The sequence below is a fragment of the Colobus angolensis genome, unplaced genomic scaffold (genome assembly GCF_000951035.1).
Source record: "Colobus angolensis palliatus isolate OR3802 unplaced genomic scaffold, Cang.pa_1.0 Scaffold306, whole genome shotgun sequence".
NCBI classification, from domain to species: Eukaryota; Metazoa; Chordata; class Mammalia; order Primates; family Cercopithecidae; genus Colobus; species Colobus angolensis.
The window spans coordinates 1,490,917-1,514,159 of NW_012116333.1; the positions used below are offsets into that span (position 1 = coordinate 1,490,917).

General features: G+C 46.2%; 1 protein-coding gene across 1 annotated transcript in view; it reads right to left on the minus strand.

The window, feature by feature from the left end:
* Window positions 1–2,901: 2,901 nt before the first annotated feature.
* The window catches only part of FRMPD2 (FERM and PDZ domain containing 2), a 128,193-nt gene continuing 107,851 nt past the window's right edge, over window positions 2,902–23,243 (minus strand). The window contains exons 23-29 of the mRNA XM_011950350.1: window positions 21,891–21,984; window positions 20,915–21,000; window positions 19,025–19,172; window positions 17,058–17,272; window positions 14,648–14,746; window positions 9,397–9,740; window positions 2,902–3,499 (exon numbers count right to left, since the gene is read on the minus strand). Coding sequence (XP_011805740.1) covers window positions 3,451–3,499; window positions 9,397–9,740; window positions 14,648–14,746; window positions 17,058–17,272; window positions 19,025–19,172; window positions 20,915–21,000; window positions 21,891–21,984 — 1,035 coding nt within the window. The 3' untranslated portion in view covers window positions 2,902–3,450. The remainder of the gene's footprint in view (window positions 3,500–9,396; window positions 9,741–14,647; window positions 14,747–17,057; window positions 17,273–19,024; window positions 19,173–20,914; window positions 21,001–21,890; window positions 21,985–23,243) is intronic.

Consider the following 23,243-nt stretch of genomic DNA (forward strand, 5'->3'; position numbering starts at 1 on the left):
GTGAATCCACCCCTCCTACCTTAATGATCTCAGGCAAATTAAACCTTCTAAGCCCCCTTTAAAAAGAGAAATAAGAATATCACTCAAAATTGACATAAGGATTAAGTTAAATCACATGTAGAAACTATCTTATGTATTAGGACTGTAATGTCTGAAAGGACCAAATGAAATAATTGGTGATTAGGTTTAAAGGTTACACTGCTCTGTAGGCAAAGTCCTCTTTATAAATGAGATCATATATACAGTGGAAGGGGTTTAGCTTATAGGGGTTATGGACATTTTGGAGAATTTAAAGGCTGTTAAGACCTTCATTTCCCAAAAGAAGCACACGAGTCAACATTCTAGGTGCAGTAGCCCATAGATGCCACGAAGCACACCTGTGGGCTGCTGCATGGAGCCAAACTAAGAATTCACACCTTGAGCACTCATGTTGGCACACCCATCCTCTGTCTACAGGGGAGGGTGAGACCTGTTCTCCTTTTTGTGCGGAATTAGTGATTCTAACAGGACTCACCCTGAGCACATCCCACGCCACAGTCCATACATAGATGAGGACTTGGTAGAGCCTGGCACCCTTGTCATTGTCATAGGTGAGTGTTTCTCCCCACCCAGACCCATATCACATGTTAGGGCACAAGGCCAACTGTCTAGTTCCTTTGACTACATGGAAAAACCCAACAGGATTGAATGCATTAAAAAGCTTGTATCCTCTCACTGGAGTAATTCCCTCCTTTGTGATTGAAGATAAAAATAGCTAATGTTTTTTAAGCGCTTACCACTACACACTTGGCATCATAACCGCATGAAGTGGGTTTGGTTATCTCCATCTGGCAGTCAGATGCATACTGAACAGTTTAAAAGTCATGTGCTGCAGGTCTCCCAGCTAGTGAGTGACAGGGCCAGGCTTCAAATCTGAGCACCCACAACCACAATGCCACACCTTCTGCCTTTCTCTTCCTGGCTGGCTCAGAGGCACTGCACATGTCAGTGGACTGGCCCTTGTGGTCCCCACCAATTGTTCAGCCTTCTTCTTTCAGCTTCCCAGCCCTGTGGAGTCAGCTCCAAGAAGACTGCCCCTGCATATAAGCTGCTTCCTGCTTGCCCACACTTCTGTTAATCCATGATGTACACTCCCGATGTTATAACGTGTTCTACTTCCCCATGAATGAACATGAATGGTTTCAAAGCCTCTGAATCTTCCACTCTATTAACTTGTTGCTTCCTATTTCAGATAAGAAATAGCCCTTTTGTTATATTTTAATTTCAAATATCCACTCTCTTTATCAGCTGGCCCACGACTGTCCTCTGAGGCTCCAGCTCAATCATTTGTGGTGGCTGAGCTTCCTTATGTGCAGCCAGGAAAATGGATCTGGGATACAGTGGGAGGAAAGTGGAGGAGTGTGTTTCAATTATACCTGAAACTTCTCAAACTGATGTCTCAGTAAGTTTCAATGGACCTTGAAACTCTGTTTATGTGAAAGTTTTTGGAACATTCAGCATTTTTAAATATGCACTGTAAGTACTTTAACAGAATGTTGGGTGGTTACAGACCTGCCCAGAATTTAACCACCTTTCCTCCTAGTGTGACAGTTTCTGTTGTCCTTACTCTTCCTGTGTCCTCATCAATATGTTCTGACCCTGCCTGGTGAGCAGGTCAGCTTCCGGTGGCTCCTTGCATTAACAGTGAGACTTTCCTGATGCTGGTCTATACTCAGCCACAGCAGTCCAACAAGATAGGCCCTATGACAAGACACCAAGACTCTTCTCTGCAGTACATCCAGCAGAGGGGCAGGTAGGAGCAGGCAAAACAGGAATCAGCACTAGACATTCAGACCCCCAAAAGAAAGAGACCTGAGGAAAGAGATGCACCCTCCTGTACACAGGAGTCAGAACAGATGGGCACTCAACAGGTGAGCCGTGGAGTGGGGAACCAATCAGGCTTAAATTCTGGTTCTGTCACTCACTGGATAACCTTGGGAAAGCCCCAAATGTGTCGTGTGAAATGGGGTTGATGACAGTCCCCATGCTGTAGGTCGTTTTCATGGTGCAAGGGCCATGGTAAGTGCTCTGTGAAAATGGCCATCACTATGACGCATGACCCCCAGAGAAGATGCAGGGGAAACTGGGCAATGCCCGCAGACCATCCCCCACCCCCAGCTGAAGTGGCTTGATAGCACTGAGCCCTGCTGCTGTCAGAGCTCAGCCCCAGCCCACCCAGTCAGAGTGATACCCACCTGAGGGCACCGTACTCCAGGTCCACAGGCTCCTCCAGGTCTTCCCATTTACTCCCACTCTCTGGGGACTCTTCTGGAGGCAAAGACTCTGGGACAGTGCCCCAAGAGCAGAACTGTGGCAAAAGAATGGTCCCAGAATCTGCCTCCAAACATTCTTCACAGGGTAGCTGGCCTTGGCATGTAGAGTTGATGGTAAGATACTCTTCATCCTCCGAGGTAGGAGAGGGGGCTCCACATGGATGGTACACGTCACCTTCCCCGTCCTCCCCATCCAATTCAGGACTAGAAAACAGAAGCCCATGTGTCTTCCAGCCTTAATAAAACAAATTATTTGCTCCACCTTCCCCTTGCCTTTTAGAATACTCTCCATGACGCAGGCCGGTGAGACTCAGCCAATGTTCAAACAGCTCATGCCAGAGGCTGCTCTGGGCACCAGGAAGCAAGAAATGAATAAGGCACTACCCTTGGCTTTGAGGAGCCCCCAATTTAATGAGAAGTTGGAGCAGTAAAGAAATGTTACAGTCCATGTAGGAAGTGCTATAATAGAGGCAGCTGCAGCACCTTACTGAGCTCAGGAGACCAGAGGGGCTTGCCAGAGAGCACAGCATTGCAAGCAGGGCAATGACCCAATTCTAAGACTGACTCTTCACATGGCAAGCAGAGTCAGTCAGACCTTGGACAAGTTTATTGACTTCATTGGAACCTCAGTTTTCTCATTTGACAAAACTAAATGGTCAAGAAGCATCTAGGATTATTGGGACATGTAAATTACATAATTCTGATACAGCCCCCTCGCTCTGGGTTCCTGATATGGTGTAAGCTTTTAGTAAATGTGAGATTACTACTGTGAATATGATAACTATTTCAACAGAAGAATTACAAAGGAAGGGCCTCAGGAAGGGGTTGGGAGTGACTCAAGCAGGCAACCATCAAAGTACTTTGTGCAAAGATCAGGTCCTTTTCTGAGCACTGAAAATGTGCCTATTTAGAGAGGCGGCCAGCTAGAGTGACATTTACTCCCCATGGAAGGACACAGGAGGCAGACGAGTGAGTGATGAAGCTCATTATCTGGTGATGCAACTGCAGACGTAATGGTCAGAGAACAAGGCTTCCAGGGGCTGCCCCAAGTTCACCACACATGCCTCTTGATTAGAAAGAACAGTCCATGCAAAGGTAGGGCATTTTACACAGCACTGCAGACATGCAGAGAAGGTGCTCAGAAAATATCTGTCGAAGGTCTGGTTAGAGAAGATGAGAAGGAATATCTAAGAGAAAAGCACAAAGATTTAGCTTTTTACCAAATACGTGGATCCTCATTTCTCAGCCTCCTTCCCCATACCCAAATCAGTGGGTTGGCTTTGTTATGAGCTGTTGCTCTCCTTCTCCTTTCCTGCATTGCCTCTTTCTCTTAAAATTGGCTCTGGTGCACCCCAATAGCTACAAACACCCAGACACCCAGAGAGTCCATCCTCCTCCCCAGTAGAGCTCAAAGCGTCTGTCCCAAACTGAGCTTCACTGTGAAAGAGACATTATTTCCGCTCATGAGAGCTACAGGTTATGTGAAATAGTGAATTTCATGTAAATATATGCACACTCAAGTGTATAAAAAAGAAATTATTCTACAAGGACTGAAGAGGAACACTCACTGTCAAAAGACATTCTTAATTCTTGAGCATTTGCAGGGAAAATTGGCTTTAAACTTGGCCAAATCATGTAGAAACTGTTTTCTTATAAAAATAGGAAAGAAACATTCAAGAAGTTTCATCAAAGAATGGGAAATCTAGCCTATTGCCCAGGCCAAGACTCAACACTGCCCCCACCCCCTCAAGCAGCACCCACTTCCCTCCATTCTCAGCACACTAAGCCTTGTTGAGGAGTGAGAGATGGCAGCAATATGTTTCCATTGGCCACTGCAGCTGCCTATGTCCACGCCTCACCTCCCACCAGTAGACTCCCTCCACCCCTTCTAATAAGCTCTTTGCCCTCTGGTTTCGATTAGGAGTTCCAGCTACTGGCTCTGCCTGGACAGAGACCTAGGGAAGCCATCAGCCTAAGAGGCAAGAGGCAAGGCTTCATCTGAGGCTCAACCAAAGAAAAAGTGATTTGCTTCCCGCTTGTCCAGGGGGACTTGGGGTCCCAAGGGTGAAATCTTGGCCATTATCCCCCCACAACTAGGGACAATGACTGCCTTTCCTTCTACCCTTTTGCACATGCCATCAGGCTGCCCTTGGAGATTTGACCTGGGGCTCAACTGTAGGCATAGGGAAAGGGTGACTAGGGAATAAAGAGGCACCAGACGCCTGTATGCCTATTTCACAGAAAGGGCAAGACTTGGAAATTTGGAGAACTTCATTAAGATAGAGACATTCTTTCACAGCAAGCCTCATGTTTTGCCATGTGGACATGATGGGTAAAGAGGTGGAATTCTACACCCAGGGTTCAAGGTCAGCCAGCTCATGGCTAATGTAGCAGGACTTTCAGCAAGACCCTGATGCTGTCAGGGTACACGGAGCTCTCTGCTCACCCCCTGGGTTTGTGTAATGACCTCAAGTTCTTCTTGCCCTCATTCTCTGCCCACCAACCTGTGCAACAGAAGGAGACTTTTATAGACAGATGATAACCAGAGGAGAATCTGGAGATTTCACATGGGCTCCTGGGCCAGCCATCTCTCCCACACAAACCAGCAGGACCCCAGAACCAGGGTCCCCACCAAGTCCTGAAACTCTTCAGTGGGTATTTTTAAGAGGAATCCTAGTTCAGCTCTGAGGTCAGTGAAACCATTCTGAAGGCTCTGCTTGCTACAGGATATTTACTGAGAAAAGACAGCGTGCCCAACTTTTCTGGACAGCTATCCTTTAAAGACTTGGGCCACCAAAATCATCTCTACCTTTCAGGAGGAAAGTCACAGAGGCAGATTGGGCATTTCAGGCTTGAAATATGAAGGTATTATAATTGTCCTATTTACTTACGCTTAAACTCACAACGAAGTTTGGGTTTTGTGTCTCTTCATGTCTCCAGTTCTCCATCGTCAGGCCCCATACTGATGTCCCTGTTAGCCCTGATGACACAGCTGGGAGCCCCAGGTCTCTGCTCCTGACAACTGCATTTAGTTTTGGCAGGCTGGATTTATAGTATCTCTAAGACATCAAGGTAGACAAGTTCAATGGACTGCCAGATTTGAAACTCAGATGATAAATCTGAGCTGAAGTATAATAGTTGGCATTTGTCAGAATTGTGTGGATAGGAATAGGAATGCAGGAGGCAGGTACCCCTGGGAGCCTATAAGGCATAAAGAGAACCCTGCTAGAGGCAGCACCCAGGCTCCATCCCAGGCTCTGCCACCTCACTCACTCCCCTCAGCCACACTCCAACCCAGGAGCAGGCATGACAGCTCCCTCACCTGGCAACTGCATCCCTCCCTAACTACTCTGACATCACACCTGGCCTAGCAGCTACAGTTGAGTGAGATCTCTGGCCTCCTAATTATCTTTTGCTATTCCAGACAGTGCCCTTCCCCAGAAGGTATGTCATAACTTTAGGTTCATTTCAAGGACTCCTGCTTCATTTTGCTTTCTTAAATAAATGACCATCAAGATTTATACCATCACTTTCACAAAGTGATGCTTGGTGAACTTACGTGCATTTTACTTACACGAGTTTAGTGATATGTGCTAGGCAAAAAAAGAAAGAGAAAAAGAACCTTAAACATTCTGCAAAGACCAACTGTCCAACCAATGAGTGTAAGCCCTGAAGTGCACATGAGTGGGAGAACTAAATCTTCCATACTCTCAGTCTGTCTCTGTTTCTATGGGGCCAGCATTTAAAGACAAACATTTTGCATACAGCATAGCCCATAAATGCAAGCCTCCTAACTTCGTCTGAAGCTTGACCAAACAAAAAGTGATTTGCTCCCACACCAAGGGGCAAACAACATCACTCCTTCCAAAGTGATGTTTCAAGGGTAATGAGACTTGATGTGATTGTTGCCTTATGCCTACCTTTAGGAACTAACCTTATAAAAAATGTGACTCCAGCCAAGCTTTCCCTCTGATAGGCACGTAATCCAACTCTCCTCCATAAAAATGTACTATAGTGCTTTATTATAAGATATTTTTATAAAGATCTACTACTAGACGGTAAAACCTCTAGATATAGAGTGTGAGAAAAGAAGAGAACAGAGAAAGAAAAGTGAAATCGAATCTTGTCCACGAACACTTTGAGTTTGCTGTGGTACTGGCAGCCATCTGGTTGTAGGAAGTTGCCACCTGGCAGATGGTAAGTTCCGGCAATTTGCTGGGAATTTCAATTGAAGGGACCTGTTCTTTAGCTGGAAATAGCTCAGGAAAGGGAAGGAAAACAGACTTGCATTGAGTTCTTACTGCATGCCAGGCAGCGTGACAGCACCCTGCACGTGCTATTCCTTTTGACCTGCACAGTACCCTGTGGAACTGTCATGGTCCCCATTTACATTTGGGAAGCCTCCAGCTCAGAGAAGGCAACTCTCCAGGCATACTAGTAAGTGGCAATGCTGAAACCATGTAATAGGATCCAGAAAACCATGCTCTTTTTGTTAAAGAGTTTGACTCACAGATGCCAGACACTTAAGAGGCAGTGGCCTGCGACAGTCACCTCAGAACTGTGCTGAAAACACTTCTAAGGCTTCTGCAGAGAGTCACATTCCCACTTTGGAATTCTTATTCAGACCCTAGCCAGGAACTAGGGGAATTGTGTCCAGCGGTTGTGGGGCATGTGCCCCTCTTTTCTTCCTGTAGGGGGCAGCCACTAACTATGTGTGCATTAAATGCAAACTGACGTCCTGTTGGAGGAGAGGCGGACTTGGTTTGAGTTCTTTCAGAGGGGAGGAAAGGTTCCTAAGTGAGGGATGGAAAACAAAGTAAAAATCAAGTCAGGAAATGTGAGGAGGCAGAAAGCATTCATCAACAGAACCACCACAGGGAGGCTAGAGAAAAAGGGGGAGTGGTTGGTCATTGAGAGAGCCAGGATATGGAGAAGAGTAAGGCTGACTGCCCACAGTTCATCCATGGGTACATGGACCATGTTGGCCTGGCAGTGAGTATGATGGGCGATGGGCATTCATGACAGACTGAAGATCGGAGACTCCCCTGGAATGCTCTGGACAAGCCCTTGGGACTCTCATGTGGCTCTAGAAGGAGCAGTCCCTCCAAGAATGATAGATTTTGGACATCTGGTATACCCTTGCAAATAGGGCCACTAAGCCAGATTTAATTTGGTTCAGAAGAACAGAATAATGTGATGCTTGATGTGAAAAAAAAAAAAAAAGCAAATGCTAAAAGATAGGCAGAAATAGGTATCCGGACTTGGAAGTAGAAGACATAAAGAGGCATCAAGATGTATTTGCTCCCTCTATGTGGGAGCAAATCACTTTTTCTTTGGTTGAGCTTCAGATGAAGTTAGGAGGCTTGAATTTATAAACCATGCTGTATGCAAAATGTGTAACTTTAAATGCTGGTCCCATAGGAACAGCATAACAGCATAAAGATTTCACCTTAATATAAGGAAGAACCTTCTGATCAATAACTAGATAATGATAAAATGGGTCACTCAAGAGGTAGCAAGTTCCGCATCCCTGCAGATATTCAAGCAAAAGCTAGGACCCCTTCTTCAGGAATGTTATGGAGCAGATTCTAGCATGGAGTCTGAGGCTAAACTAGATCATTTTTATATTGAACAGGCTGATTTTCTATGATTTAATGAATGACACAGTGACTGCCTATACTAATAGTTTAAAATACCATTTTAAATAACTATTGACTATATTAAATTAAAGGCATCTGGCAAGTCAAATTCCAAGCTTGTACCTGTACCCAGGGTCACTTTATAATTCAGCTCCCAGGGTCTCTTTTCATTATCCCAAACTATCTGGCAGCAAAACCTTTCAATATCCAAACAAGTGCCTCCTGCCTACAGGAAAGTACGGTTCCTTTTATATGTCCTTTAAGATCATGGTATGTCAATTACTGCCTAGACTGCAATTGTAAAGAACTATAAATACACTTATGTTATACATTATCAGACAATGAAAGTGAACGTCATTGATAAATGTGCTTGCCCACCCTGTTCTACTTTGCAAACCAATTAGCTTCTGTTTGGCTGACATAGTGTTCTTCAAAAAATTGTAGCAGGGTACTTTTAGGGAATGCATGCCTGGCTCCTGTTTTTCACAGCTCTCACCAGGTCCAACCACCGCTTTACACTTCACAGGGACTATCATTCCCTATGGATCTACCTTTAACAGTCTTCTAGGATGACCACCAAATGAGAGCCATTTCATCTCAGTGGGTTTATAGAGTGTCAGAAACAAATGATTGCCCCTTGTTATTTGCCTGCTTTGTGCCCAAGCCTCTGGCTGGCAAATGCCTAGAAGCAGGTCTTACCCTACATGTGCAGCCCTCTGTTTGCTCCCAACAGGTTTCCAAGCCCCTTGTATAATAAGTACTTGTCAAACTGAATCAAAGACTATGTGTTCCTTTAGCATAGGACTGAGAACCAGAAATACTTATAGATGGATGGGCACAAAAATGCAGACTAAGTTAAAAATGACTGTGAAAATGAATGCTGCATGGTGGTCTTGAAGATATAGACATGTTTAGAAAACAAAAGCTGGTATAGCCAGGCATGATGGCTGGTGCCTGTAGACCCAGCTACTTGACCAGCTGAGGTGGGAGGATCATGTGAGCCCAGGATTTTGAATTCAGCCTGGGCAACATAGTGAGACCCCATCTTTTTAAAAAAACCGATGTTGATAATAAAGCATTATATTAGCAATAGAAATGAGGATGCATGTAAGAACTTCCTTCTTAATACAAAGCTTTAAGAGGCCATGGAGGATACAAGAGAAAGGTTTGTGTGCCAGGTGAAAACCTGAGGCCTGCCATCTATAGTTTCCAAGACATATTGGGGACAATTGTGGTCTGGGTAGGGTTTGCTTTCCCCAAAGCTCACAGGTGGTCACAGCAGCACCAGACCTTATGCTTCTCTTGTTGCAACCTCTCTCCTAAATGCCCGGAACAGTGCTGGGTACAAAAAGCATCCAAGCATAGTTATTGATGGCTTGATTATAATTTCCTAGCAATGAGATGCACACAGTTTACAAAACGACTGCAAATGTGGCAATTCTTACCTTCCAAGTCTCATGATATCACAAACTGAATAGCAGTTTTGCCTCACATCCTTTTCCAAAGAGGTCTCCAATGTTGATGCCTCCCTTTCTTGGTGAAGTTTGCACAAATGAGGGTGGGACTCAGGAGAATGTGTCAAGGAACTGGCCCAAGGTCTCTCTCTATTTTGGCCCCATTGTGCTGCTCTAATGGCCTTTTGGGAAGACTCTGGCCTGAGACCCAGGCCTTCCCTTGCTTCTGGGGAGGCACTGTCCCTCCAGCTGTCCTCTTGATCCAGGATGGGGCTGGTACATGAGTCAGTACATGTTGCCCTGGTGAATTCTTTGTCAGCTGAGAGTTCAGGTGTCTATTAAAAGAAATGCTACTGATTACTGGCTCCAGAGTGCAAATTGTTTTTTTAAAAATAAAAAGCTTTTCTCCCCATGTGGTTGTAGATCAGAGCGGTTACAAGATGGGCTTTGAGGTCGGCCTATCACCATAGCATCCCAGCTCCTCCACATGCTCCTGGCTGGACCCTGGGCAACACACTCAGGCACCTTAGCTTAGGGGGCTTTGGAAGCTTTCCATAAATGTGAGCCTTATTTTTAAATAAAAAATATTTGCAAAATTTAGACAAAGATAAAAATGGAAGATAAATATGCTAAACAATGACTCTATTCCACTTTCCAATAAGAAATGTTTTCTTTTTAAGTTCATCTTCATCTGTCATCGCAGGGCTTGTCTCCCTGTCTCCCGCCCCATCAAGATGATGTTCTTTCCTGGGTCTCCTCACTTTCCCAGACATGACTTGCTTCATCTCAACTGCTCACCTCCCTGTCAGCCTTTTAGGTTCGGGTTTTGGTGACATGCTATGTCTTGCTGCCACTGCTCGACCTTCTACAGAAAAACAATCTGTGTTTCAGTAGAAAACTGGTTTCATCTACAGCAGAACATGCTGGGTTCTCTGATTCTGGCTGTCTCCACTGTCTTTGAGCTATTTTACAACTCTATAAATAAACAGGTCCTTTGAAATCTTTTTTTGAGCCAGTTTTAACATCTGCCTGGTCCCCTCATTGAATGAGTTACATAAAATCTTTAATATGTGTTCATTTTTATATTTGTAGGAATCATGATTTTACCTTTTCCAGAAAATTATCTTCTAGCACTTCCACCCCAGGATCTCCATCCCTGATGTAATAAAGCCCATGGCTGTGTTCCCACCCCTGCCCTCACCTGCAAAAGAAGAACCACCCCAATGAGTGGTCTCCCCACCTTTCTGATTGTACATTCCTAGCAATGAGAGGGATACACCTCCAAATGAGCACATTTATTTAATTATAAATCATAAACATTTACTACTCTTCTGATAGACTGGACATTATAAAGGATACACCAAAAATCAAAATTTTAAGAAAGAGCATATTTTATCACATTTCATACTATTTGGAGAGACCTCCAAAATCTGTTTTTTAACCTATCCTCTCCTAGCTCATTGTCCCTGGACACGCTCTCCAGCAATCCTTCCCCACTCCAAGACTTCCAGTCTGTGGAGCTGCTGCTTTTCATCATAACCCCTACTCCCCTTCCCCGTCACACATGTCCTCGGTGTGCCTCTTACTCTGCTTAGATTACATGGCTCTGCCCCTAGATGCTCACTTACAGACAAGGAAGACCCTGAGTGCCCACCTCCTTGCCCCTCTCTTCCTCCCACATGTCACTTGCAGATTCTGGGTTTCCATTTTAATTCCTACTCAAACTGTGTGAACCTCACCCCTGCTTCTGAGCCTCTGACTAGATTAGCTTCAAGTATGTGACGGCAGATGTCAAATGGGCAGTCAAGACTTCCAGATAATCTTTCTCTGTGTCCTTAATCAATTCAGTTTTCTACCTCTGCTCTCTAAATTATTTCTCATCTTGTCTCTCTTCAAGTTTCCAACAACTCCACCCTGACCTTGCCTGTGACCTCACAGTGAGAACGGACACGTTCAAATGAGAACTCTTCATCTTCCCACAGCAAATTCCACTGAGCAGCCTGTGCCCCTACCCCAACTTCACCTTCCACCTCTCGCCACCCATTTCTGTGCTCTACTTCATGGTAGCCTCTTACATTTTGAGACAATTGTCTCTTCTCACAATTGCCATGCCTCCCTCCTTCTTTCTTGCACTCACTAGCACCAGCCTTCTGTCCTTACCACCCAATGGAAGGAGCCCACATCAGGGTCCCCAGTGACCTCTATCTTTCTAAAGCTGAAGAACAAATCTCTGTCCTCTCTCTCTCTCTCAGCAACTTTCAACAAAGTGCGTCCCTCTTTCCTGCCTGAGAGCTTCCTTGCTCATTTGCTCTACTTACCTAGAGTTGACCGTTAGTTTCACCCTTGCTTCGTTTTTCCACCAATTCCCAGGCCCCATCTTAATCTCATATGCTGTTCCATCTCTGTACCAGGCCTCTCAATGTTGGCATGCTCTGTGCTGACTTCTGAGTCCTCTCCTTGAACTTATCTGCACTCTTTCCCAAGGTGATCTCAACCATTTCATGGCTTTACATGGCCTCTACATGCTGACAACTCCCAAATTCACTTTTCCCAGCCCTGATCTCATGCCTATTCTCCACAACTGCCTAATAGACATCTTCACTGTATAGCCTATAAACATCTCAGTTTTACATGATATCAGAACTATTGTTTCTGCTCCACGCACCCCAGATGGCCTTCCCCAGGCCCTGTAAGCAGTCCCTCTCTTGGTAATTGGTACCAAGAGAGATGAAGAGGAAAATAGGATCTATGATTACCCTCCTAAAGCATGAAATAGGCATGTGTGATCTAGTGCAAAGAGAGGTATTGGAATCAGGAAAATTGGGCTTTTTACCTTCTGACCCCTCCTTCACCCTGCATAGGCTTCCTCATGCCAAAGCTTGATTGCTCTCTTTCCTTATACCCATTTCTAATCACAAAGTAGTCTCCTGACTCCACCTACCAGATGTATCCCAAATCTGGCTGCTGCTTAACTCTTCAGCTACAGTCTGAGTCCAAGCCACATCATGTTTGACCTGCTTGACCTCCTGCAGTCCCTGAGCACGAGGAACCCGAGTGGCTCCTCTGAAGAACGGAGGGGGACGTTTCCTGCTTAACCCTCCATGCCAGCCCAGTGGCTTCCCACTGCATGCAGGATGGTGGCATCATGTTCCTCTGATCCCCAAGGCCCTCCAGGGTCGGTCCCTGCTGCCTCCACAACTTCCTCCACTTCTGCTTCATTAACGATGGCCCAAGCACACTTGTTGTATTTTTGTCCCTCAAACATCCAGGTGGGTTCCCATCTCAGGGTGTTTGTTCATGCTGTTCCTTCTGCCTGGAATGTCCTTACCCCAAATGTGGGCATGGCTGCCTCCTTCTCAGACGTGGTTTACTTTACGGACTAAATGCTCACTCCCCAGAGCCGCTTACCCTTGCTCTGCAATCTGACCACTGGAGCCACCCAAGCAAATCGCAATCCTTCTCCCACTTGGCCTTTGGGTATGAGGAGGGAAAGCTCACCCCCACACCTCACCTGGACCCTTTCTGCTAGAGCTTTATGGGCTCTCCTGGGAGGAGCTATTTTCCAGGATGGAAAGACTGCTTTTTTCCCTGGGATTTCCTAGAGATTTCAACAAAAACACAGAGTCCCAGCACCTTGGCCAGAATTGGTGTGTGTGAAATTTGGCCCTCTCTCACCTGGTTCAGTTTCTTAACACAATTGCTGTCATCTACCTTCTTTTCCAAACCAGCAACTTTTGGATATCTTTCCCATAGCTCTTCTCTCCCTAGAGGCTATGTCAAATGACCTCTTGGAGTCTAAGCATCAACAGGATCTGGGTCATCAAGTCCTTTATGTTGTCCTAGTGATGGTGACACCCTCAGGCACAATAAGTGATTATCTTTATCCACATCCTAGAGATGAGGAACCATGAGGCCTAGAGAAGACAGGCAACTGCCCAAGGCCCATGCAGCACAGCAGGTACAGGTGATCCAGGTACCTGCCCAGATCCCCTCTCCAGGACTGAGACTCACATCCCACTGCCTTTATCGCCCCTCCCTTGGGGTGGCCTACACCCTAGTGCTGCTTAGGGCAACATGTAAATGCAAAGGCACAGGTTCTCTTGTCCCAATTCATGGCAGCTCCAAGAGGCCATCTCTGCTCCAGGGCTCCCTCCGGGGTCAGCTGAGGCCCTGGTTATAGCTGCACATTGATCTCTCCTTCTGCCTCACCCCACTTCGGTCACCCTCACAGGGGATGTTCTCAAGTGCAGGCCCATAAAACCTCCCACACTCACATCTCTGCTGCAAAATCTGTTTCCTAGGGACCCCACAGAAGGCATGGCAATGGGTAATTTTATCTGTCAACTTGGCTAGGCCATGGTACCCAGATATGTGGTCACATGCCATCTAGATGTCGCTGTGAAGGTATTTTTTTTAGATGTGATTTGACATTTAAATCAGTAAACTTTGAGCAAAACAGATTGTCTTCCATAATGTAGTGGGCCTCATGCTGTCAGCTGAAGGCCCTAAGAGGAAAGACTGACCTCCCTGAGGAGGAGGGAGTTCTGCCTCCAGACCACCTTTGGGCTTGATCTCCATCAGTTATTCCCTGGATCTCCAGCCTGCTGGCCTGCCCTGTCCAATTTGGACTGGCCAGCCCTCATAGTCACACAAGCCAATTCCAATAATAAACCTCTTTCTCTTTCTCTCACTCTCTTCATGTATAAACACACATAAACACACACACTCACACACACTCATTCTATCTGTTCTATTTCTCTGAGAACCTGACTAATATAGGCATCAAGGTAAAACTCCTGATTGTCCTGATTCCAATGGCTCTCTTCTTTGCACTAGACTGCATGCGCCTATTTCATGCATTAGGGGGGTAATCATATATCCTATTTTCCACATCATCTCTCAGAATGGAAATTCTTATTGGAAATTCCCTTGGTCTGCTTCTGTGTCTACTCTCCTTCCTCCCAGGATTCCCTCTCTGATGCCTGGGCTTCCAAAGAACCTGGCCCTAAAGTTTCACAACCAAAGTCTAAACATGTAAACATCTACAGGAAGACCCAAATGTCGGAAGAGTCAGAATCAGGGAGAGGAAGGAGACCTACTGAGGTTCGGGGACCAGCTATTTTCCTGCCCTGTGAAAGGAGGTGGCACTGAACCTACCTACAACCCTCCTAGGACCCTAGAATCAGGAAAAGGGGGACCCAACCAGAGCCAGGCAGAGCGAGTAGAAGACACTGCAGCCTACCTGCCATTCCTGCTCCATCTCAGGCAGCGCACCTGGAGGGGGTCGGCAAAGAAGGAGTGTGACTTCCTGTGGGGCCCCTCTCAGTAAATGCAGCACCTCCTGCGAGAAACCAAGATTCACTGTTAGATCTGGGACTGCATCGCTGGGGATGCAGCGATATTCTCCCCGCTGTGTCCCAGGCACTGGCTCCTCCCTCCTGCACCTTGGTCTATTTCTCACTTCTGAAAACTCCAGAGAACACTGCTGGGGGCCTGACTTTTCAAAGTGCAAGGAACCAACGTCAATGTCTTGCAGCTTCCACAAAGTTGATGCAAGATGCTGGGCTGTGCATCACCTTTGTGCAGCTTGGGTTCTGGGAACCTCTTACCTGTAATACTGCAGTAACCACCTCTCTGGTCCCTGCCTTCACCAGTGTCACCCACCTGCCTCCCTCCACATTACTCAAGGGAATGGCAATATTTGCCAATACCAATGCCTTTTCTTCAGAGAGAGAAAGAGTGGCCCCAACAAATGGTTGTTCATCTCAATTGCCCTTTCCTCCTGACCTCCCCTCATCTTGGGCCACCAATTGTGCAGGCTCCACCACCTGAATCTCTAAAGCCTGATCCTTGGCTCTGAGTTTCCTATCAGGGCTCGGTATGAGCTCTGGGAACCTCTTGCCTGTAGGATTGCAGTGACCTCCTCTCTGCTTGCTGCCTTCTCTAGTGTCACCCACCTGCCTCCCTCCACAATGCTCAAGGGCAGTTTTCCATAATGCAGATATAACTGAGTCCTTCCCCCGCTGCACACCCTGGCTGATTCACTTTTCCCTCAATGTAAGCTCTAAGGCATAGCACATAGACCCCGTTTCTTCCTGCTGCTGCCTGTCACCCCAGTTCCCTCTCTCCCATCTACTCCCCTCTGCACCCACGTCCTAAGCCCTTGCCATGCTGAACCTGTTGCTCCAAGCCACCCTCTCAATGTCCAGGGCTCAAGGTTGCCTCAATAGCTCCTATTTCCTATTTAGACCAGGATTTCTCAAACTCTTGGCACTGTTGACCTCTCGGGCTGGACAATTCCTTGTGAGAATGCCTGTCCTGTGCATCGTAGGGCGTTTAGCACCCTACGGTGCTGGTCTCTACTCACTAGATGCCAGAAACACTCATCAGCTGTGACAACCACAAATGTCTCTGGACTTAATCAAATGTCCCCTGAGAGGGAAATAATCCCTGTTTGAGAATTGCTGATCAAGAAGACACTCCCCAGTCCCTGCCTCAGCCACCCAGGACTCCCAAGGGGTGCAATTCTTTCCTGGCTCACTGGTGTGAGCACTGCAGCACAGGCTTTCATCTCCCAGGATACGTATCTCCTGCCATCACCGCTGTTTCCTGCCCATGAGCTCTGAGGCTGCATGAGCTGTCCTCCTCTGTGTCTTCAGTCTCTCATAGAATTACCAGCCCAGCAGTGGTTCTCAGAAAAGGGTTCTTGGATCAGGAGATGGACAGATGAAGGCACACCCTCCCACCCAAGGGTATGGTGTTCTAGAGACCTCCCCGCCGCCCTGCCCTGAACCACTGTCCCCCATTTGCCCATCTTGCTTTGTGATTCTGGAGCTGACCTATGAAGACTGCATGAGGCTTCCTGTTGGGCTCAGCTAGGGGAACATGGCAGGAGACCAGAGACAGGGAGAGGAGGTCATTACTGCTTCCGGATTCCTCCCTTCAGGTTGCCATGGGATGACTACAACCTCAGCCAAGGCAAGAGCTCATGCCAGCGAGTCCCTCCACCAGTTCTCCATTCCTGGGGTGGGGTAACTGCTCTTTCCCATCCCCTTTGGTCTCGTACTGCTTCCCGTAACCCTAGCCCACTCTTCCTAGCTCTAGGCCACAACATGCTCCCTTGAGCTTCCTGACAACCTGCCCACACCTTAATTAAATGTTCCTCAAATGACTCCATTTTCTTCCAGAACTCTGTCTAATATATACAACATTTCATTACTCTTTCTTCTTCTTAAATTGCATTTTTGATCATAGGCAGGACAATCAGTGCAACAATGTATGAAAAGCTATAAGTGTAGCTGAGAAATGAGAAGGAGAACAGAAAGGGACCCAATCTAGTCCCTTCAGCCCCACGCCCGACTCCCAGGGTGTGTGTGAAGAGACATCAGCCAGCACAGAGGCCAGGGCTTTATCTTCAGCTTCTCTCATGAACCCAGCAAGAAGCAAGGCTGAGTTAAGGTCAGATATTTAAAAACAGAGATTTTAAATTAAATGTGAGAGTGTACCACTAATTACTCTCTTTGTGTGATTAAAATCCAGGCTGCTGGTGTGATTTTCAAGAGCCCAGAGTTTTCCCTATGGTGGCAGGCCAGCAAGAGGCAAAGCTGGGGCCAGCCTGCACACCGAGCTGCATTGCCCGTGCCCCCCAGCACCTGGAAGATGAGGCCTTCCGTGGACCTTCCATTCACGGCCAGGATAATGTCACCAGCTTCGATGGCCCCATTCTCCTCAGCCGGCTGCCCCGGAAAGAGCCTCTTAATCCTCACAAGATCACTTTTGAGATGGCTGCAGCTCTCTTTCTCCATCTGCACGAAACTGAATCCCAAACCATTGGCATTCTTTTTTAGTTTGACTTCAAACTTAGGACCTGTAGTGTGGTATGTTTATAGAAACAAATTCTTCAGTAGATTACAAGTGAAATTGACCAGTCTCAAAATGTAAACTGTCAAGTAGATGAATTATTTCTTTTATATTAAAATAATTCTTTTGCTAATTTTTATGGCAGAGTACGTTATGTGTGTTATGGATTAGTGCTGTCCGATAAAATATAATGTGAGCTATAAATACAAACCACAAATGTCATTTTGAAGTTTTCAAATAGTTACATTAAAAGAAAAGGAAAAAGCAAATAAAAAGTAAAACAAAAAATAAATAAAACAATTTAAAAAGTAAAAGGAAACAGGTTAAATACACTCTAATCATACATCTTATTTAATATCTAAAATATTACCACTTCAACACATCATCAATATGAAAAAATTGTTAATGAGATTTTTTTATTCTTCTTACAAACTAAGCTTTCAAAATCCAATACCTATTTTATCCATTTAGACTGGTCACATTTCAAGTCCTCAATAGCCACATGTGGCAAGTGGCTACTATATTGAATAGCACTATTATAGATAACCCAACTATGTTTATACATAAAGATATAGCTGCCAGACACACACAACATGCTCTTGGCATTTAATAAAACCTGTATCACATATATTCCTATTACTCCTTTAGAACTCTAGTCATTTTGTAGTATACTTGAAACTAAATTTTGTATAATTAGACCATGGAGAAAATTATGGCCGACTCTATGGACAATGCTTTAGCTGCCATTTTGTTTACCCATGTAGGCTGACCATAAGACAAAACGGTTGCCTCTGGGCACCAAGGATGAGCACAGCTGGCCACCTACATGGTCTGTCCAACAAAAAAGCCTCTGGGCTGCCTCTCTGATGCCAGCGACTCCGCTAGCATCAATGCACAGAGGCACAGAGCACAGACTTGCAAACTTCACCAGGGCAAGAATGGAAGCATGTGAAGCAATTATGTGAAGGTGTGTCACACGACCAGTTCTACCATCACCATGAGGCCTCCTCCACTCTTTGGAGTCAGTTTCTCAAAGGCCCTAAGGGAGTGAGCAAAGGGATGAGGACAGAGGAGACTTGATTTCAACAGAAGCATTTCCCCTTTACCCCATCCCAACCCTATGGCTGCCTTGCATCTTCTGCAGCAAAACCAGAAAATCTCTATGAAGGTACTAAAACATGGCTAAGGTCCAAATAATTCTTACTGAGGAAATTAACATGTTCTTGGCAAATACCAAAATCACAAGGAAAGTGCAGAGGGGCAGCCCACTGGAAAACATGCAGTGTTGTCCCTCTAAACTGATTGTTCATTTGCTTTTTAAAATGATGCTAATAACAAAGCTAGATTCCTGAACCCTCCTCTCCCAACCTGCCTAGTCATTTCTCAAATAACTTTATTACAAATGACTTGACTGGACTGTGAAGCCAAATGTACCTGAAAATGTATGACCCTTTCAGTCAATTTCATCCTAAATATTCACACAAACATTAAGGTTCTGGCAGCTGATCAAAGGACTGAGGAAGGCTGGGGGCAGAAAGACGCCTAGAAATCATTTGGGGAAAATGCATTTGTTTCCAGAAACCTATTCCATGAGATGGGCTTCCATCACATGAGAAAGCTGATCTCAGCATGATCACCATGGCTCACTTTCTTTTCAGAACCCAGAGGAAGCCTTTGTGCCTTTCCCTTTTGACCTGACAATTCAAAAGTGGCACACAATAACATGACAATAGTAACACTCAATTCTCTCTCCTCTCACCATCTGTCACCGAGACACAGCTCAAAGGCCTGCCAGGCAAAGCTGTTACCAAGGAAACAGCCATGTGTTCATCTCCCATGCTGGCATTAGCAGAAGGACACTGCTGTGTAGTCCTGGGGCCTCTTCTCTCTAAGACTAGTCTTGCAATCTAGAAGGAAGGGTGAACAAACTCAGTTTACATTTCATGTGGCAACCAGGAGGCACTCCCTTGACTCTGCAAATGTTTCTTAATTTTCGGGCGCTTCCTATGAGCAGCCTCATTTGAATCTCTCAACTAGCCTATGTGTTGGAATCTAGACCCAGATTTCTCAGTGCTTATTAGACAAGTGCACCTGGAAGCAACACATGTACCTCCACTTCACATATGCAGTGCCACACTCATCTTCCTCCCCTCACTCACCCTCACTTCCCCTCCTCGTTCTTCCTAAAACACTCCTCCCCTCGCATTGGCTCACCCCACCATTAGCCTGCCAAGGGCCACATTTGGAGTGGTCCAGCTCTCCCTCATCTGGTTTCTAAGTTGTGAACATTCCCCAACAGGAACAACTCCCCAGTGGCCCCTCACCTCCACCCCCTCTCTCACTGCCAGTGTCCCCCTGGGCCGTGGCAAACTCTGGTTACCTTGGCTCGCTGGACCCTGTCTGCACCCCTCTTGGTCCACTCATCATGACTGCCATTGAACAAATTGAACATGCAACATTCTTGACTTAAAGTCTCCAATGCTTCCCATCACCTAAGACTCAAACCTGTGGCACCCCAGGTCTGCACCAACTGCCCTCCCCTTTCTTTCCAAAGTGATTTCCCACCTTTCTCCACACAACACCATATACCCTTGTTGCCCTAAGTGTGGTTCAAGAACCAGCAGCTAGACATCACCTGGAAGCTTCTCAGAAATGCCAAGCTCCCATTCAGGGCATGTGGCCCTGCCTTCATCTTCCTGCTGCACCTGTCACTCAGCACCTGCCAAAGCAGCCCAGGAGGCCAGCCAAGTACCCTCTCTACTCATGCTCATTAGCAAAGGTCTAAATATCAGAAGGTATTAATAAATTATGGCTCCGTTCTCAAGATAAGTCAACCAAAGTCACTAATATAAGCAAATTTCACCAGACACCAGAGGACCACTTTGGGAAAGAAAGCAAAAAGTGGCCAGAACATTGCACCACAGCTTGCTGGAAGAGCCCCTAGGAATCCCTCCTGTTTCTGTTGACTTTTAGTTGCCAAGAGAGGGTCATGCCAGCTCTGTGGCTCAGGACACTGGGGCAGTTAGAGGCTCCTACCCTCCGGCAGAGGACTTGGCACAGTGGGGTAACATCGGGTCACTGCGGGGCAGGGAATAAAGGGGACTAAAAGGATGAATGGCTCTGCTCTTGGCACCCTGAATTCCTACCTCATTGTGAGTAAAAGAATCCCAGGACACTCTGACCCAGGCCCCAGTGGGTACAACACAGGGTGACGGGGAATGGCATGAACAGGGAGTGGAGTGGGGTCAGCCTATGCAAAGGTGGGGAAGTAAGAAGGCCTAAGAGCCTATGGACACAGGGCCAGTGGGGCCGGGGCAGCCAGAGCCAGGCTACAGCAGTCTCTTCACTCCATCTTCTCCATTCTGCTGCCTAATTCCAGAATTCAGGCAAGCCACCAGTAAGTTTCTAAGGCTATCTGCAGGGGGTGAGATTTTTTTACTTGGAAACATCTGTCTGCTACCTCCTGGGTTGCACATCCCCATAGAAAAGTGAGAGTAGAAGAAATGGAAGAGGAAAAAAAAAAAAAACTAACAAAGAAAAAGCCTTGTTTCCTGCCTGCCTCCCTCCCACCCAGAGGTGATGTCAGCTTCTGATGTTGTCCAGGAAAGCTCTGGAAGGAGGGGAAGCTGGTCAGCAACAGTCCACTCACCTGTCCAGGACCCTTCAGGCACTGCACAGCCTGCTTGTGGGTGAGGCCGCACAGACTCAATCCATCCACCTGCAGGAGTCGATCACCTGGGAAAGGGACGGATGTCATGTCATGACCTGGTGCCTGAGGCTGCAGGAGGTTCCCTTCCAGGGGGCCCCTGCCCGGTGCCCCTCCATGCATCCTGGAGAAATGGGAAAGGAAGCAGAGGTGCCAGGTGTCCCCCCGGAGTCAGCAGGAATCCTGCCTCTCTGAGCAGCCTCGCTCCCTTCTTCTCAGGCACATCACAGATCAGGGATATAAAAGCCTTTCTATTATTGGCTCACAGAATGGTTGAGCCAGCTCTTTTCAACCTCATCCTTCCTCCTGTTTTCCTGTGAAACCATTTTTGAAAGTATTTTCAAGTCGCTTAGATATTTATATCTCCAGGATGTATTTTTTTTTTTTTTTTATTTCAAAAAAGGTCAGGGAGGCATGGTTGATGCTGGAGACACCAGAATTCTAGGGGAAATGGAGATAAGTAAGATCCCAGGTTCTCCCTTTGGCTCAATTCTGGCAGTTTTGGAGACCGATAAAAATCACCCCCTTCCATCAGAGCAGTGGGAGGTGAGCAAAGGCAGACTGAAGGCTCAGGTGTCCTCCCCAGATGTGCGAGTGAGGTTACCGAGGTCCACTTGTCCTCCAAGGGAAGCAGTATGTTTCCCCATGAAGGTCAAAGAGCAACACAAGTCTTTTAAGTCTTCTACTATTTTTTTATCACCTATGCTTCCCAGTGTGCCACTGCAGAACCCCCAACCCCCTGTCAAATGGCAGGGCAGGTTCATCACACCCTTTCCAGGTGAGAAAAGCATGACCTGGGGTGGTAATCATTTGCGTAGTTTTCAGAACAGGAGCAGGGCAAGGCCTAGAGGCTGCCCTCCCTGTGCAGGGCTCTTTACACCATGGAGCACAGACTTCCCAATGAGATCCCATCTCTCACCCTGTAGGATCTGCCCTTCCTTGGCAGCTGGTCCTCCAGGAACAATGGATTTCACGTAGATACCACCATAGGGCACACTGGTGTTAATGCCACCCTGAAAAACACAACAAAAAACTCACTACTCATCTGTCCTCCTCCAGGAAGCCTCCCCAACCTCCTCGGCTAAGGGAATCCCCACCTGCCCACCACTGTATCCCATGACCTCACCTCTGACTGGCACTGTCTTCTGTATTCACCTGTTGGTTTAGATTGTATTCTCCACTGAGCAATAAGATTAGGTGTTCATAAGCTTAACAACAGAAACTATGTGAGAGATCTGGGCATGTCCCTAGCCCAAGCACTGGTACATGGCAGGTGCTCAGCAACTGATCACATGGGATGCGCCACTATCTCTCTATAGGTAGCGACCAGTATAGGTGGATATGGCTCTGGGCCTGAAGGCTTGTGCCTGGCATGTCTTGTGTGCTTTGATGGGCCAAAGGATATGTGCATTTTTCATTATAATAGATGTTGCCAGATTGCATCCCTATGTGAATATGGATGTACTTATTCACATTTCCACCAGTTTTGTATGACAGTACCATTTTCTACTTTCCACCAGCTATATTTGGCCAAGCTGATAGACATAAAGTTTAAAATTTCATTTAATTTAATTTGTATTTCTGTGGCTTTTCATGGATTTGAGTGTTTTTCATGTGCTTAATGGCCATTTGGATTTGAGTGAGACATTTCAGGAATTATTTTTGAAATGAAATATCTGCAAAGAAAATCCAAGTTTTTGCCAGCCGAAGGAAATCACTAACCTCTTCTCAGCAAATATATATTTGTGAATAACCTAAAATTCAGTGAGTTTTTCAGACAAGAAATAGCTATGTTTAGTGTCTGATAGAGCTGTTACCCCAAGCCAAGAATAAATTGACCATATTTGGCATCAGCCTGTTCCCTCCACATAGATTCATGAGCCTTATTGCTTGGTTTCTTACTTGGTCCCTTAAAATCATATACTGCTGACAAATTCATTGCAGGCTTAGGGTCCAAGAAAACACATATCCTTGCTCTAGGTGCACAGCATTATCACAGGGGAAAGCAAAGGATGCCCTCCATTCACATCTCTCTTCAATTTCCTCTGAAAATTTTCATCAGTCATAGCATTTCCTTACTTTGATGGGAGGTGCTTCAATTTCCCATCAACAGTTAAATCCAACAACGGCATTCCTGAAGTACAGACCCATTCCAGGGTCTCAAGATAATGGGTCTCTTTCTTTCTTTCTTTCTTTCTTTCTTTCTTTCTTTCTTTCTTTCTTTCTTTCTTTCTTTCTTTCTTTCTTTCTTTCTTTCTTTCTTTCTTTCTTT